The sequence below is a fragment of the Thunnus thynnus genome, chromosome 23, assembly GCF_963924715.1.
Source record: "Thunnus thynnus chromosome 23, fThuThy2.1, whole genome shotgun sequence".
NCBI classification, from domain to species: Eukaryota; Metazoa; Chordata; class Actinopteri; order Scombriformes; family Scombridae; genus Thunnus; species Thunnus thynnus.
In genome coordinates this window covers 25,334,567-25,353,813 of record NC_089539.1, presented here as the reverse complement: position 1 = coordinate 25,353,813, position 19,247 = coordinate 25,334,567, and the positions used below count along the sequence as shown (strand labels likewise).

At 37.8% G+C, this 19,247-nt stretch overlaps 1 protein-coding gene across 29 annotated transcripts in view; it reads right to left on the bottom strand.

Annotated features, from left to right (window-relative positions):
* Positions 1 to 19,247, bottom strand: part of LOC137175551 (NACHT, LRR and PYD domains-containing protein 12-like) — a 159,292-nt gene that overhangs the window by 74,299 nt on the left and 65,746 nt on the right. For 25 of the 29 annotated variants that reach the window (XM_067581274.1, XM_067581277.1, XM_067581283.1 and 22 more), the window contains one exon: positions 17,081 to 17,248. The exons of 2 other annotated variants lie outside the window; for them this stretch is intronic. In XM_067581274.1, coding sequence (XP_067437375.1) covers positions 17,081 to 17,248 — 168 coding nt within the window. Of the gene's footprint in view, positions 1 to 17,080; positions 17,249 to 17,285; positions 19,244 to 19,247 lie in introns of those variants that run through there. 2 more of the 29 variants (XM_067581289.1, XM_067581288.1) reach the window with 2 other exon arrangements.

Genomic DNA, 19,247 nt, shown 5'->3' with positions numbered 1-19,247 from the left:
GGTGTCGTCCTGTATTTTTACAACTTTAAAACAGCTCCATAGTTTATACAGCTGCCCACAGAAACCACCTTCAACCATTAACTATCTGGACACTTTCAGCCGCTGGATGTTGGAGTATTTCTGTTTGGAAACCTGCAAACTGCATGAAATACAGTAGAAACAGCAGCAGCCTGGATAATTATACAAGGCAGAAAGTCACAGGTTTAACTCCTCCAACTGGCCTGAAATCATGTTTTAAAAAAACAGTAAATAAACTGCAGATACACTGCAGCTGACAGAAAGAGGAGGTCATATTATACAGAGAAATATGAGTTTTTTCTGGGTGAATAAATGTTCATGTGACTTATAAAAAAGGAAGCTAAAGGTCAACGAGAATGCTGAGCTTTAAAGTTTCATCAGGAGTCATTAATAAAACCATCAAACACATCATGTTAGGAAAGTAGTTTAAACACACACACAAAGGGCGACCATTTACTGCATACTGCCGATAGAAACTGAGTACAATCAGCCACCGTCAGTAATCAACACAAACACATATTAGACTGTCAAACCAATAACTAACAGCAGTCAGCGTCAGACAACCTTATCATACTTTCACAGCTACCTGCTGTTTCTGTAGTGGTGACAAAATGTTAAAGATGTACATAGTAGCAGTGAATGAAACTGAAACTCCCTGCGCTCTCCGGGGAAAGTATTACGCCAAACGTCCTCTAATAAATATGACATATTAACAATAATTCTAGAAACACAAGATAAAAGGCGTCATATGTCGACAGTCTTCTTGTCAACTCGGCATTAATTTAATCCATAAAGATAAACTATATTTGTGTACAAACTTTACATTTTGGATTTTGTCGCCTCAACTCGCCACCAGCCTCCGTTGGTTAGCTGCACTATTTTAGTGGGAGAAGACGGTGGGAATGAGAGGCGAACAGTTTCAAGAATTACATTTCTCACTAAAATACGTGCTGGACGGTGGATCAGATACACGCAGAATTAAACACCGACTCGTAACATTGTTAATTCACCGTCCATCGTGTGTGACGGTATTTGAGGATTTATTTCGGTCGTTATAGTCACTTTGCTGCTTCACGTTTGGTGCTGGACTACAGAGAGCCCCTGGGGTCACATGTTAGAAAAAAACTCGATGTGTAAATCCGTGCTGGACAGAGCGCACCTTCACTATTTGCATGAGCCAAAACTAAAGACTCAGGATAATATTAAACATGTTTGATTTGATCGGAACGTCAAGACGAGATAAAGACTGAGTTGAGACGCTCGGACTGAGTTTTTTGACCACCTTACACCAAACGGTGGAAATGACGGGAGCGCGCAACAATTCTGGCAAAACTCTCATGATTTTATTCCGACATTGGAAATTTGTCTGCGACAGTGACATCTTTTGAAAAGTCGTTTGGTGTGAGGCCGACATGAGTCCTTCTTTACTGACTTCTCTCTATTTTAACCGAACCAGCGTTACATCGTTAACGTGTGTGTGTGTGTATGTGTGTGTGTGTGTGTACATATTAAATGTACGTATGAATATTAGGATGTTTGACTTAGTTGTCTTAACTGGATTCAGGGCCGACATTTAATAATTTAAGCAAGTAAGTAAAGTTTATTATAAAGCAACTTTTTAGGTCAGACGTCACAAAGTGCTTCACAATAAAAGATGAAGACAAAAAGAAAATAGAGATACAATATAAGAATAGTAAATAAAATAGAATCAGATAAATAGAACACTACTACTCAAAGGTAAAGTCTGAATAGGTCTTGAGCTGCTTTTTAAAGGCGTCCACAGATCTTAAATCCAATGGGAGACAGTTTCAAAGTGCAGTCAAAGACTCAGACTGCTTTAGTTTGGAGTCTGGAGCAAAGAGCAACTCACCAACCCTGATCAGACCTTAAAACCCTGCTGGTAACCCACTGCTGATCAGTGCTGGAGAGGAACTGACTACAGAGTACTATATTTAAATATAGTTTTGAGGTACTTGTACTTTGATTTAATATTTCCATGTGATGCTACTTTCTACATTTCAGAGGGAAATATTGTACTTTCTACTCCACTACATTTATTTGACAGCTTTAGTTACTTTTCAGATGAAGATTTGACACAATGGATAATATAACAAGCTTTTAAAATACAACACATTGTTAAAGATGAAACCAGTGGTTTCCAACCTTTTTGGCTTTTGACGTCTTACAAAAAGCAGTGTGTAGTCGGGGTCACATTTAATCACACAGAATCTGAATCAGAATCACAGAATCTGTAATATAGCTGGCGTCATGAATGCATAACTAAAAGAGCACTAAAGCCATTCAGCGTTGTTTTCCTATAACATTCACAATGGATCGTTTAAAAAACAGTATTGAAATCAATGCAGCAGAATCACATATATTTTATTCCACATGTTCTTTTTTCCTGTCAAAACTTGGTGCCTACATTACCCACAATGCAACGTGATTCGATTCAGTTTTTGTTTAGTACTTTCTGTCTTATCTTTCCCTCAGTGACATAATGTGCTGTCACTGTAAAGACCAATTAATGCACTTGCACGTGCACGCGGCTCCATTCCTCCTTTCTTCAGAGGTCCGCGGGGTCCATGTACCCTCCGGCCAAAGCTCTGTTAAATGTTTTTGATAACGGGATGAACAATTATACTATTCATTATTTCATTTATTTTCTGTTTTTCGTGTGGATTAAAAAGCGGAAATTCATGCGCTTTTTCCGTTTTTGTCTTCAAAGCGGTTTTATTATTATCTGCACCTATTGACCGCGGGCATCTGATTGGCTCACAGGGGCCGCTTGTCTCACCTATCGTCACACCTACATTCAAGGATTACTTCCGGTCATGGCCGCGCACAGATCCCCTCTAAATGCACGTTTGGCAGAGGCGCCAACTCACGAGGAAGACTCTGTGTTTATGTAAATACACAGCATATAGTTTGAGAGCCATATATAGTGATTTTACTGTAGCCTATGTAGCTAATGTTAGCCATGTTATGCAGTGTGCTCTTGCTTCATAAACACTTGTAGATGCAGGTGAATGTGACTCTCCTCGTTGAAACCTCCTGATAGATGTAACAGCGGGGCAGAGGAGAGAGACTGAGGTAGCGATGTAACCGACCTGCATGCTGGTATTTGATTTTTTTTATTTTTATGAAACAAATTATCGTAAAAAAATCCACTATTTGTGCTTTGCTGAATAACGTATTTGTATTCGGGAACACCTCTAGTGTACAGTTAAAGCAACCCAAATAACCATCACTCTGACAAAACACTCAATGCAGAGTGAAACAGATAAAAGAACAGGATGAGTTAACAGACGTAGCTTAACCATGTTATGTGATCCTACTTCAGTCACTTTAACAATAAGTATTACTGGGACCACTACAGAAAATTGCAGATGAACATTTAATATTGTGGAATTCACATTCAGACACCGACTATCCCTGTAACACATTAATCATACACGGTTCAGTCTTATACCAGGTTTTGATCTAGTCTTGTTTTACATAGCAGCCCCTGAGTAACATTAGCTTCAGTGTGGAGTGGTGTCTCTGTCCATGTGAACAAATATGAATCTCTTTAGCTTTTCCACTTTATTCACCAGCAAGTCTCTAAATGTGTAAAACCAAAAAAATTAGTTAAAACAGTGTAAAAGGCTGATTGGAGCTGAGGGGAACTGCAGAGTCTGCTAATAATTTACTGTGGGTTCATCACTACGTGCAACCTTCCACATCACATGTACAGTCCTCATCTAATCCTTTGTTCATATAAACATGTGAATTATACAGATATGGATTTAATGATTATTTCATCTCAGGCCTTCTCACCAGTGCAACTGTTCAAGACCTGCATGGTAAATGCAACTCAAATCATCTGAGACTTTATCAGACAGAAAACAAAAGCTCCAGTATTTTCTGTTGTTTTTAAAGGTTTTAAAACCTTTTTCCTGCCGTTACAAAAATGCATCTTACCTCCTTCTTTAAAAATAAGTTGTAACTTACAACATTTAATTATGGTCTAAGTATCCTTGGTACCAGAGGAACATACTCATTTATTTACCTTTTTCTTTTGACATTTTATTGCCACAGATATAAACAACTTGTGGATAATAATAATAATTTCAAATAAACTTCATATGGGATGAACAGCAAGGATTGGTCAAACAACACTGGAAAAAGTCATCTTCCTAAATTCAACCTCACCAGAATGAAACAAAGAGAATTACATATACAATTTAAAGACCACCAATATTGAAGGATTTTCCTCTTTCAGGGACTCTACGTGAGCACAGGAACGAAGCATCAGACCACCTCCAAAAAGATATATAAGTAGAAAACAGAACATAATTCACATGTATGGTGGGAGATGTGCTTCCTTCTGCTTCAGCAAGCTAAACCTTCTTCAACTTAGTTATTACTACAATTATAAAATAAAAGGGTTAGAAAGTTCATCTAATTTTTATGCCACATCTCATCCTTGATAGTTAAAAGTCAACTACAGCACACTGTGGAAACCACACGACTGATGCTGATGTTCAGAGAAAGATGTGACTTCCCTTTTGCAGACTGAAACTCTCTCACAAGAATTTTCGTAGGTGTTTACCACACATGAAGAAATGTTTAGTACATGTTGTACTTCCTGCCTCTGTCACCTGATCATTATTGTTAGGGGTCTATATTTCCCATAAAAGCAAAGACAAACTTTATTTGCATTATGATTCTTTTCTGAGAGGCGAGAGCAGAACATGCACAAAGTTAACAGATAAATCTACAGACTGAGGCTGGATGCACATTATACGATGATTTGTTGGAATAAAGAGCAAATCTGACTGCATAAGCAACAATCAGAGTTAACAAACATATAATTTAGGTGTAAATTATGAAGAGTTTAATATTTTAAACTCTAAGGACTGTATGAGTGAAAAACAGAAGTACAGAAATCTCTCGTGTAAAATAATCTAAACTTTGGCAGAGAATTGTGTTCATGTAGAATCACATCAATCATAACTGAGAAACTTGGTTGTTGGGCCTTTAAAGACACTTTGATTTGTATCTCGTCCTATATGGAAACAATCAGCTCACTCATTAAATATGTGGCCTTTGCTGTGTGATGAAGCTCCACTGCCTGTTTTATCTGAATCTTGATCTGGTTAATATCAGATTAAAAAGATAAAATTGTAACAGTTTTTTATAGTTTTTATAGACGATAGCAGAGACGTTCTTTATTTCAGGCGGGAAAACGCTGCATACTATATATTATAATAACTAATGCAGGGGACAATTTTCTGCAGAATATGAACTTAAAGTACCTTTTTTCTGATAAATCTATAACTTTCACTTTCTTTTTTTATTTTTATATTTTATCCACAGTTATCCAACAAAACTGCACAGAAAACACAGACCACAACATACGAAGTCTGACAAATAAATGGATGAGACAAAATTAAACTACACAGATACACAAACATACAAATATGCACATACATCCACAAAATATAATACTTATTATGGTGCTGATTGAAACTCCACAAAATAGGATTAAACAGCTTCCTGGACTTTACAGGGTTTCTGCAGGTTCATCAGATTAAATTTAAGACTTTTAAAGACATTTTTAATATCACAAAAATGAAATTTAATACATGTTTCACTCGATGTGTAAATCCGTGCTGGACAGAGCGCACCTTCACTATTTGCATGAGCCAAAACTAAAGACTCAGGATAATATTAAACATGTTTGATTTGATCGGAACGTCAAGACGAGATAAAGACTGAGTTGAGACGCTCGGACTGAGTTTTTTGACCACCTTACACCAAACGGTGGAAATGACGGGAGCGCGCAACAATTCTGGCAAAACTCTCATGATTTTATTCCGACATTGGAAATTTGCTGCGACAGTGACATCTTTTGAAAAGTGGTTTGGTGTGAGGCCGACATGAGTCCTTCTTTACTGACTTCTCTCTATTTTAACCGAACCAGCGTTACATCACTGTGAGGACGCAGAAACCAGGAAAAGAAAAAAGGAAACAATGTTTGAAGACGTCAACGCTGTAATTTCATATTTTTCTGACACAGTTTAATCAACTAAACAATGAATCAGAAAAATAATCATCAGATTGATCAATAATGCCAGTAATCATTATTTACAGCTCTAATATTAACACTCACCCTGCCTCAGACTGTTTTCCTCCTTCTGCTCTGTTGACTTTAAAATGGAGTCTGAAGAACAGACTGAATACTTTCACTTTCAGTTTGTTCCTCCCTGTTTGTTCCTCGTGTGTGTGTGTGTGTGTGTGTGTGTGTGTGTGTGTGTGTGTGTGTGTGTGTGTGTGTGTGTGTGTGTGTGTGTGTGTGTGTGTGTGTTTCAGATTTAGGATCAGTTAATTGGGGACAGAAACCATCTCTCTGTATAAAACAAGGAATCTCTGTCTGTCTGTATGTTTGTTCTTCGTATATCATATATCTGAAGCAATTTCACTCCACTGGCACTTTAGTGATTTTATCAACAAGATAACAAAATAAAGCAACTGCACAGAAATAACGGAATAATGCTTCAAATATAAATAAGTGGCTTAATGGGGTTTCAGTGCATCCATGTGAAGTCGTTAACATACTGTCCTATTTCATCTGAACCAGACATCACACTTAAGGAAGAAGTTCTGTCATATATTATAAGAATAAAGTGGTTTGTATGTTTAGAAGAGGACATGGTTTAATAACGGTCATAAAGATAATATATATTTATATAATTATGATTTTAACAGAGTGCTCACCTGGACTTTTATTTTATTATATCCATCACATCTGTTATATTTCACTTTCATATTTTGATCATCTTTAAAGTATTGACTGTATATACTGTTACATATGTATCTACATTGTGTAAATGATCAATATACAATTCATTTTAACATACATGGACAATGTGTCCAAACAACCCACAGTGGAAATATGAAAGAGTAAAGGAGGCCGATTCTGCATTTTGAGACAGTCGTCTATAGAGTCTGAGCAGTAAACACTAGTGGAAACAGGGTCACATTGTGCCCCAAAAATATGTTATCACGTTATTTTCCCTCTCGCATATCAAAGTGTCATTTTCCAGAAGTATTTTCTAGCTGACAGAAGCTGCTGCCTGGACTTCAGCCTGATATGACCTGTATGACCTCATCATCAAAATACTTTAAACCTGATGTCTTCACATTATTTTGTGTGCAAACAGGTCAGTTGTGGATGTGGCCTGCTGTGACTGCAGGCTCAGTCACCAAAGACTTCAGTTTGTATTGTATTATTATTATTTTATTGTATAATCTGAACTGTGTATTAAATAATATTTAAACATTGGAAATGAAACATGAAAGGGAACAATTGCTTCTTAAAATATAAAAATATTTCAGTCCGTTGAGGCTTAAATTAAACTCACAGTCACTTAGTCTCCATTTATTTGTTGTATAAAATTATTATTGAATTCACTTGATAACTTTATTGGTTGATTTAACAATGAAAATGCATTTTAATAAACATATTAATGTTAGTTAAAAAAATAGCATGCAGCACATCATACTACATTGTCAGCTACTATTTAAAATATGCGACACAGAAACACATCATACAAGACATATAAAGCAATAAATTGGGAAATATTAATGTTAATATAAATTTAGACACTAATAGAAACATGAAGAACAGAAGCACAGACATGAAAAGCACAAATAGTTCATAAGATCCTGAACAATAATCACTGTGACTGAATTAAACATTAACTTGTAACAGTCAATCTAAAATAAACACTCACATGACTACAATGAGTGTTCTAACTTTACAACCCATCAGATCAATATTGTCATCAATCGCCTTTTAATTTCACTCCAGACTGAAAAGCGAGGTGTGCATTTATATGATTAGATTATTTGATATTTAAACAGTAAAACATTTTCTTACTCCACTTCCTGTTTTGTTAGTTATGCTGCTCTTCTGTCATGTCTTAATCTCTTACCTGGAAACTTATTTATCACAAGTTGACAGTTATTGATCACCTCTTTGCTTTGGGACTTAAGTTGTCTCATTTTATACAACAAAAGTAGGTGATCAATCATCTTTCTGTTCTTTCTGTTTATTGAGTTTGAGAGAGAGAAGTTGTTAATGACCAATTTAGGTTAAAAGCAGATGCTGTAAGCTTTTAATGGCCTTTAAATCACAGTGTTATTGTTAGTTACAGATGTGGAAGTTATGTATATAGTGAAGTTATTGGAAGTGATTTGTTGTTAATTGCCATGATTGCACTAAACTATAATGATGTGTGGTGAATGGTGAGGCAGGAGCTGTATGACATGCAGGTGTTACCAGTTAAGGCTCGGTGTGCATGTTATCTTTATTAGTAAAGTTAAATACCATATTCTTGTAAAATCTATGGTTAGATCTAATAGTTATTATACATCTCAACTTTTCTTTATGTTGTGCATAGTAGTAATGAAAGATAATTTACATTATTATATGATTTGATTGATAGTGGTTGAACTACTCTTTGCTACTCGTTATTTTTCATCACTTTGGCTGATAAGTTAAATTAGTGATTATTTCCTCAATAACGTGCATCAAGTATTATTATTTGCAGTTGTTTCACTCGCTATATATTCCTTTTATATGTGTTTCAGAAGCACACACCCTCCTATCCTCATACACCTTTAAATGAGGCAACAATGAAGGTTCAAGTTCAAGTGGAAATGACCAAGTTTGTCATTTAACCCCTAAAACTAAGAAACAGTGACTAATCAGACGTCCTGCAGCGATTCCTCTCTTCACATCAGCAGTTAGTAATCTTGAGATAACCTTCAGATAACCTTGAGCAACAACAAATCTGTCAGTCTTGAAGATTGCATGCTGTTATTTGTCAGCAGAGGGAATGCTAACTGTTAGCTTGTGGATGACAGAGTAACATCAGACAGCTTGATGATCCCTGACTGTTCCAGGATCAGCAGCTTGGACAGCGGTTGTGTCTCTTTGCTGCAGAATGTTGTAATGATCCACCTGAGCTGTACAGGAGAGCAGGAGGAGGAGAGAGACTGGAGACTCTCAAACCTTTATCACACATCAACACATTATTTTACACCAAATACCTTTTCAGTTGACTGTAGCTTCGATGTGATTCAGAAGACTCCAGAGAGATGAATCAAGCCACCAAGGCTGAAATGTTGCTTAACAGGTTAACTGTTCACAGCATGAAGCAAAGAAACACACTGTATTAAAAACACAACAAGCACAGATCAGAAACACCTGCAGCTTCATCAAATTCCTGCTTTACAAAGAAAAACACACCTGCCAGCTGTTATTTAGCTGCACTGTACATAGACAAAGTCCCAGCCATAAGTATCTGTGCTGTATGTGTCAGAGCAGGACTGACTAACATTTATCAGTTAGACTCAACAACATGAACAGTGACGCTGATCAGAGAGTGAAATCTAACGCTGCATTTTACATGTGAAAGCAGAACTGCTCCAAGTATCAAAAACACCTCACTGATATTCATTATTAACATTACACAGGACAACCTGATATTTATTGATCAGCATTGATCACAGAGACACACTGGTACAACTAAATATTAAAGTGAACACAGACTGAGCTGTCTGACCTTAAACCAGATGATTTGTTCTCACCTTCTTCTGAAGAAAAACATCCACCATTTTATTCAAATCCAAGTCGGATTCATTTTCCAAATGACAGAACTGAGATGTTTTCTTGGTTTTTCTCTCCTGATACTGACTCTCAGTACTCAGAGTATCTGCTGATACTGAGTACCGATCAATACCACTGCTCTCTTTTTCCCCAAATTACAATCTGTGAGAACATGAGGTCAGAGATGCTGTGGCAGTAAAAACTGAGTCAGCAGCTGCTGAGACTGAATGAATGTTGAAAAACCAGCCACAGTTTGTGACCAGTAATAAGAATAAAAACTAAACTGAAACTATTTCATTCATTCATCATCATTTATCATTAATGACTTATTATGGCAGCTTGAATCTGCTGAAAATACATTTTATTTTGCTTTATTTTCTGACTGGAATAATAAGACAAGAATCAGAGTCAGAACTGATCAAATCTTAAAGCTGGACTCTAACGAGGAGCTTCTTCTGTGAAATAAACAGAGGTGGAGGAAGTATTCAGATCAATTACTCAAAAGTATCAATACTACAGTGAAAAAATACTCTGTTACAAGTTCAAGTCCTGCATTTGTAAAATCTAAATCTGAAAAGTAAAAATAAGTGAAATAAATGTAGTGGAGTAAAAAGTATAAAGTGTTATTAAAATGTGTGTACTCAGGTAAAGTACAAGTACCTGATGATTGTAGTAAAGTACAGTACTTGAGTAAATGGACCAGTGGAAATAAAGAAAACAAAGATGATGGTTTGATGTTTTACTTCAACACTGAATCTAATCCAGCTGCTGCAGCAGTTTTACAACCTTAAAGCTACTGAAGGGGAAATATAAGGTGGAAACTGGATTAGAAGAGGTTCATAAAATGTCAAAGCTTCCTGTTTCACAGCTGATATTTATGTAGATTTATTGGAGTTGTGTCCATGTCACAGGTTTGAACCCAGCTTGTCTCCCTGTGAGACAAAAACACACTGTTGGATGTTTGAGTGTCAGCTCGTTGTTGATGCAGCAGCACCACCTGCTGTCCAAACCAACGAACTACCTGCTACTGTCCACAAGAATACATTACAACCACAATCAATATTTCATTCACTAACACATGAAATATTATCCAGGGTAGAGCTGCTAACGGTTGTGTTTGTTACATTTTACAATAAGTTACCAAAGAAAAAGCAAATTACAAATCCTGATAATTGATGAATTATTAATAAGTACTTCCTGAATAACTGTGAATGAAGGAATATACACTCACTGAGCACTTTATTAGGAACAGCACACTAATACTGGGCAGGGCCTCCCTTTGCTCCCAAAACAACCTCAATTCTCGGTTGCATGGATTCCACCAGATGTTGTTTTTCTGGTTCCAGCAGAAATAACGACAACATAAGAGCTTTGTTTCAGAACAACATTGTTGCTGTTCCCTGTACAATATCATACTGGAATTATTATGTGAAAGATGGAAACTGGAGAAAAGTTTGGACTCCACAGCAAAGCTTTTTCATATCTGATGAGGTCAAATACATTTTTAAAAGTTGATTCATGAGTTTTATCCTGTAACATTTTTCCTTCAGAAGTTAAAAACGATACTGATGTGATGTTTTCTTTCTGTGAATTACAACCTGAAACTGTTTCTCTCTTATTGTGGAGCTGCAGATTCACCCATAAACTCTGGAAAGACATGAAGACCTTCATAGTTCAAAACTTTCCCCTTTTCTTCTAAGATATTATTTTGAGTTTCTATTTACATGATTAAGACAATGACTCTTATTTTATTATGAATTTAAGTTTTATCATTGCAACATTTCACAAATGTAAATTTACTAAAAGAAAGAAAACATCCCTTTAGAGCTGCTACGATTAGTAAATGAATCAAACAGAATGGGGAACTATTCTGATCATTTTTTTGAAAAAAACACCAAAACTGGTTCTAGTTTGTCAAATGTGAATATTTTGACAAGTTATTTTTACTTCTATGATAGTAAACTTGTTAACTTTGGGTTTTGGACTGTTGGTCAGACAAATGAAGAAATTTGAAGACGTCAACTCAGGCTTTGGGAAAATGTGAGGATCATTTGATTTTAGAAAAAATTGCTCAGCAATAAAACCAACATTGTTAAGCGTTCAGCTGATTGAGGCAGTGGAGGAGAACAAACACCTCGAGATCTACACTGATAACAAACTGAAGTCAAACTATCACACTGACTTTATTTTGAAGAAAAGACAAAAACGGCTTCTTTGATTCTGACTGTTTTATGTTGAGATCTTCTTATATGTGTTTTATTCAGAGTATTATGACATTCTGCATCCTCTGTTGCCATGGTAACACTGATGCTGCACAGAAGGACATCTACCAAACCCGGAACCTGTCAGAGACTGAAAACCTGCTGCTTCACCCACAACACCCTGTTCAGTGAGCTTCAGCTCCTCCCATCAGGCCCACGTCTTCAGGCCTCCAGCTGCAACAGTAACAGAGCGAGGAATTCCTTTATCCCATCAGCCATCGCTCTCTATAACACACAGCAGCACATAAAAACTCCTGGTACTCACAGCAGTACTGTAGTCAGTGGAAAGTATGGTATTGTGTATATTTCTGGGCTGCATTGTGTCTTCTCTCACATTGAATCTTTGTACTCCAGGAGCACTGCTGGACGCTGCTGTGTAGTAGTTTAGTGTGTTTATGAAGGATGTGTGCCATGTGTGGACGATGTGTTGGATTGCCTTTTTCTTCTTAGTGTGTGTGTTTCTTTTATTGTGTTTGTTAAGTTTTGGACAAACACTGCAAACCAATTTCTGGATCACATGATCTCACCTACAAGTTTAAATTATATAGTTATTGTTAAAGCCACCTGATTGGCTGATCAGTGTTTACTTACAGCCTGATGCAAATGACTTGTTAAATATCGTTATGAGATATAAATTGTTCATTTTGACATAATAATCATCATCATCATCATCAACCTTTATTTAAACAGGGAGGGCCTTTGAGAGCAAGCTCTCTTCTACAGGGACGAGTAGCTACACTACATATAAAAGCTCATGAAAGTTACAGTAAACATCAGCAACAAATCATATATAAGAACAATAGAAACCATAAAAGTACATATAAAAACAATTAAAGCCACAAAAATTTCAGTATCAAAGGATTATACAACAGCTGCTCTCAGATTTAAATTGATTAAAAGAGATTAACTCGTCTAATTTTACAAGCTTCTGCAGATTGTTCCAGTTGTGTGGAGGATAGTATTTAAAAGCCAGTTTCCCAATATCAGTACTAACATGATGATCTTTGAAGACTGAATAGTCTTTGGGACCAAGTACAATGTGACAATGATCTGTAGTTAAAAAGACATATAAAAGCATATAAAAGCTGGATACCTTTAATATTTACACACAGAGCAACTCTGAAATGTCATCTGGAGCCATGAAGAGCCTTTAAAAGTAATCAATCAAATCTTTACAATCAATCCTAAAACAAACAGGTAACCAGTGAAGTGATGATAGAAATGGAGTAATATGATCTCTTTTCCTGCTTTTAGTTCAAAGTCTGACAGCAGCAGTGTTCTGTGCTGGTTTTATAGATATTATTTGAATATGTTATAATGGTGAAAACAGGACTGGACCAGCTGCTGATATGATCATCAAAACTTAGACTGGAATCAAAAAATACAAAGTTTTTCACCACAGAACCAAGATATGATTTGACCTGCATGCAGGTTTTCTGGACCAATGAGAAATTCTTTCACAATTGAACTGAATGAAATTTGTGGACATCCAATCTGTCACATCTGGGCCCGTATTTATCAAGCGTCTCAGAGCAGGAAATCACTCCTGACTGGCCAAAAATGATCAGAGTGACGCATCTCTGCTTCTACTTTTAGGAGAAAAAGCCTTTTATCAACTTTCCAAACTTGGTAAATGATTCCTATCTCTGCCAATATTTCGGAGCTGCAGGAGATGGAGTTCAGGCAGAGATATTCCCTGAGAGGAGAGATGTTTTGGGAACGCTTGATGACACTGAGCTTATTAAAAGATTGTTTGGACTAAAACAGAATCATTAGTGAGACTGACTTTGTGTGTGATGCAGAGGAGAACACATGATGTTTCTACACAACATCATTTAAATAAATACAGAACGTCCTCACAATGTTACACTTTATGGTAACGGAGAAAATGCAGCTGTGCAACAGTGACGATTCTGTCAGAAGCAACAATGATGGAAGTCATGAATCAAACTTTGATCTGGCTTAATGCACATCGTAAAGATAATGAGCATGACGAGGGTCCTCAGTTACAGCCCACTAAAACTTTGATTTACACACAATCATGTCATCTGCATAATGAAGGATATCTCAACTTCATTACAACAGATCAAATATTTTATAGGCTTATTTTTTATTGAGGCTCCTTCAAATAACAGCAGAGCTACAGCCTGATATTTGAGAGAGGAGGATGCACCTGAACAATATATGTTTCTATTGTTACGCTGTATTTACCTTCATGTAGAGAACACAAGTTAACTTGGGGTGTAGTTGAAAGAGGAATTGGACAGTGGAAGAGAAGATGTTCTTCATGGAGAGGGTTTGCAACATGTGTCTGTGCAATATGTGCAAGATGCAGCACTATTACAGGCTGTGAAACCATGTGGCTGAACCAAGATCATTTCACACAGCTGAGTCTAATTACCTGTTATCTTCATTAACATATAGGCTACATTTATCTCTCAGGCTTTCTTTACACTTTGTAAATATCATCTTATGATGAATTTTGGCATCATAGTTTTGTTCCATAACCTTGGTAAGTTACCTGCCTGGTTACCTGCTTATACACATAATATACCAAGTTACCACTGTTTCATATTTCCAGCTGAGACTGTGAGAAAACTACAACACGTCATCATTATTTCTACTTTGCTGCTCTGACTGTGGTAAAACAGCGACATCTCACTCTCTCCCAGGAGTAATCCTTCTCCTGCTGACAGTCACAGTAAATTCTCTTCTGCTTCATTAATTAGTTTTAGTCCTCATTAACTCTCAGTGTGATTCTGAGACGCTTGATAAATATGGGCCCAGGGTCAGAGTCTGACTTATAACACCTGTTTTTAATCTTTTCTGCATCAAACAGCTCATGTATAACACATCTGTAAAGTGCTGATTCAACAAAAACCAGAGATAACTGTTCAGTTTGTAGTCAGTTAAGAGACTTAAGTGAAGATGACAAAATCCAGATCCAGACTCCGGTCCAGATGGATCATCAGGATCCAGCTGATCTTCTCTCAACACACACTCCTGGATGTTCACTCACACTCTTGAGTCTGAATCTGATTCTGACTCAGACTCAGAAAAATACTCCCAGCTGATGAGAGAAGAAGAAACAACAGAGGTCATAAATCAGTGTTTAGTGAGACTCACTTCATCAGCTGTCAGTCAGTGATGCAGCACATCCAGTATAAAGAGCAGCAGGGACTTCAGTCCTATTCAGACCAGAAGTGGAACAGCTGTGCAGCGTAGCCTGCTTCCTTTCAGCTCTCATGTTAACGTGTTGGAGTGAACACACTGAGCTCCAAGCTCACACACCTGCACAGACTTTTGCTATCAAGTCTGTTTACTCTGCAGATTTCACTCAAGTACACAGAGGAAATAAAGTGCTGAGAGTCATGAACACATCATTACTGCAGAAACAGAGACATTCACTCATCAGTTTACTGATGGATTTACTGTTGATACATGTCAACTGTTAGAAAAGTTGAAAGTTACAGAGTCTCTGTGGGATTTGAAGATCTTTCCTGCTGTTAAATCATCACATGACAATCAGTCAGAGCTCTCAGCTAAACAGCTGCTGTGATTCCTGGACTTCAGCAGAGGTTCTGGTCTGTATAAAGACCACATGGTTACTAAACGTAATGATGCTTGTGTGAAATCAGAGCCAGTGATTTGCAGGCTGCAGTCAGACTGATCTTAGAGCTCTGACAAAGATGAACTGATCAATTCTTTAGTGTTGAAATGAGAGAACAAACACTTTCAGATCAGATTTGATGGTAGGACAGTTTGATGATGAGGACCACTGTCTCTATACATCTTGTAAGGCTGTCAGCTGTAATCCAGCTTTATTTCCTGCAGACATGAACACAACAACAACAGTCGTCTTCACATCAACTCAAACACAACAAGCAACAAGCTTCTGACTGATCTGATTGGCTGACTGTTCTCTCTCTCTCTGTCTTTCTGTCCAATCCTGAAGCCTGTCACCATTCTCCTCTCAGAGCTTCACTGAGGAAAGCAGCCACTGAGAAGGTTGAAGGTTCACCAGGAAATACTGGATCTTTGCTTTGATACTAACTGTGTTTAATACAATACTGCTGAAACCAGCACGGACTGACTCCAACTCTCTACTCACTTCAGAGTCACCAGTCTACAGTCTGGACTCTCCTGAAGATCAGACAGCTGCTTCATGTCCGAGTCCGTCAGGTCATTTCTTGCTAGTTCCAGCTCTCTCAGATGGGATGAGGGGTTGGACTTCAGAGTTGAGGCCAGAGAAGCACAGCTGGTCTCTGACAAACTGCAGTACCTCAATCTGAATAAAGAATAAATGACGTCACTTTAGAAAAGAAAGTTCATGCTTGAAATCATTCAATGTTTCATAATCTGTTCAGAGCTGAAGAAGGTTTAGAATGTAGAAGTTTAGAAAGTTGTAGATGTGATCTCTAGATCCCCTACGAGACAGCCAGAGTCAGCTGACCATCCTGAGTCACCACAGTCCCGTAAACTGCGGCGGGTCCACAGACTGAAACTATTCACGTCACGGTTTACGGGACTGTGGTGACTCAAGGCAGCTAATATAGCAGCTAGCATCTACGTTACTTTTACACTTAAAATAAGATTTTTGTGCACGTTGTAATAACTGGATTTAAACAAAGTGGACATTTTACACATCATGCTGCTCTAACTGAACCATTTACAACAAGTAACCACTGCACACACACAACACAGAGCACATGTACATGTTTACTGAGTAAAGACACAAATGCAAAGATCCATCTCTGGATTTCAAGAATCAATTATTGATCATTCAAATAAGAATCGCAATTAATCTGAAAATCTATTTTTTTGTCCTAAAGTTTAGAAGATGGAAACTCCAAACAGCTGAACCCAACAGGATGCAGGTTAAAAACTGTCAAATAGAAAAGATAAAAACAGAGTTTCAGAGGTTCAGAGTGAATTATCCAGTGTAGATTTTTCTTGTTATATGAAGGTTTTAAATGTGCAGCTCAACATTGTTCTGACAGTCAATGGACTAAACCACTGAAGAAGAAAATAGATCCTCAGTGTGGATCAGCATAATATCAGCTTTATGTCTGCAGTTTAGTGTCACCACAACTGTCACATCATATTAATCTCAGCACAGAAGTAAAAAATGGTGTCTTACTCCAGATGCTCCAGTCTACAGTGTGGACTCTCCAGAAAATCACACAGCTGCTTCACGTCACACACGTCGTTTCCAGACAGTTCCAGATATCTCAGATGGGAGGGGTTGGACTTCAGAGCTGAGGCCAGAGAAGCACAGCTGATCTCTGACAACCTGCAGTTCCACAATCTGAATAAAGAATAAATGATGTAGATTAAAATCCATTTATAATCCAATCAGATGTGTTCAGGTTTTAAATGTGTAGTTCAACATTACTATGTCCTCATCAATGAGCTTTTCACTAAAATGAGCAGAGTAACTTTGTCATTGTGTTATTGTGGATCATCATGATGTCAGCCTTCTACAGACATCATCCAAATGTCACCACAACATTCAGACACATATTCATGTCAACACTGATTCATAAAAAATACTTTAAACACCTGCATTTAGATCAGTGTGTGTGTTCTGAAGGATCAATATCAATGATCAGACATTATTCATTAAAACACATTAAATAATATAATAAAGAAATATTTCTCCTTCAACATATGAACTTGATCTAGGGCTGTGTGGTTAATCAAATTTAACTTTCGATTACGATTTTGGCTTCCAACGATTATAAAAACAAGATAATGGAGATAAAACGATTATTGTTTATTATTGTCATTTCGCAGTGTTGCTCTCGTTTTGTCTTGTGTTATAAATCCAGCAAACCTCTTTCCTTTACAGCGGTGCGCTTTCGCTCCTCCTTAAACGCCTCCGACAGGCGTTGAGCGTCTCTGTCCACAGACTAACCTGCCTTCACCAGGCTGACTGACAGCTGGGATTTACTGAACCTAAATAGTTTGCATGTCGGCTCCACGGGAAGAAATCAACAGTGTTTGTACTTATTGATTCATTGGTTTTATTTCCTCGCCCACTGTAGCGAGTGAATCTGCCTGTAGTGAAACCGGAGGTAACGTTAGCTGGGAGGCTAGCGGAGGCTAGCTGGCTGTGCTTCCCTCCGGTCATGCTGCGGCTAACGCTCCGCTAGCCTCCCAGCTAGCCCCGGCTCTCCGTCTGGATCCAACCGGAGCACCGAGCCCCGGTTTGTTATTCAGGTTAAAGTGGGAAGAAGCAGCGGGTCTGTCGGGCAGCTGAGTGAAGTGGAGCCTGCGGAGGAAACACCGGGACCGTCAGGATGAAACAGTCCGCAGAGGAGCTGCTGTGTTCGGCTGCAGAGATAGGAAACACCTCGGCTGACAGGATGTACCACTCTGTTGGAAAAAACGTTTTCTTTTTGGTTTATAACAGCTATTGGCAACCAGCGTATGAGGTGCTTTACCGCCACCTTCTGCTTCGGACTGTGGACCAAAGATTAAATCCTGCACATTACTCCTGTCTGTCTGATAAAGTCAAAGAAAACTACTGCTCCTCCCACTTGGCAGGTTCATGTGTTTTAATGCTGAGCTCCTGAACTCCAGTCTTCATAAGTTCTTCCTTCATATATTGTCTTTCTTGATCATTCGTACAATCTATGATTGCAGGTGTAATAGTCTCCTCAGCCAGGTGGAAAAAAAATATGTGCACATATATCAGCATTGGCAAAAATGAGAGTCAAAAAGTAATTGTGTTAAATAATCGTGATTATGATTTTTGCCATAATCGAGCAGCCCTACCGTCTATACAAACTCATGTTGTTCAGCCAAACACAAGTAAAAATGTCAAAAGACTAAAACACGACACATTTATATGTTTTAGGTCTACATGTGCAAAACAGTTGAGCAAGAATAATAAAAGACCTGCATCACTTGCAAGAGCTTCATCATTATGTACATTTAAAACACATAAATGCTATCCCATAATGCAACACATGGACTGTCAGTACCTGCTGTTTCAACTTTATCACTTTGAGTACAGACAGCAGAAACTGAAAGTCTGCTCATTAGTTCATCTGCACTGTTTGTATTTGTGTTGACATCAGTGTGATACCTGCAGACAGCTGCTGGCTGGCGTTAGCTCCCCGGCAGGTAGAGACAGACTGAATACAGTAGAATCTGCACACTGTTCAGTCCACTTCCACGCTTTCACATCTCGTAGTCAGAGATAATATCTCGTTAACAAACACAAACCCAGAGCTCAGATCAGTGTGTGGAGTCTTTTTTCAGTCTGTTCCTCTTGTAGATGTGATCTCTAGATCCCCTAC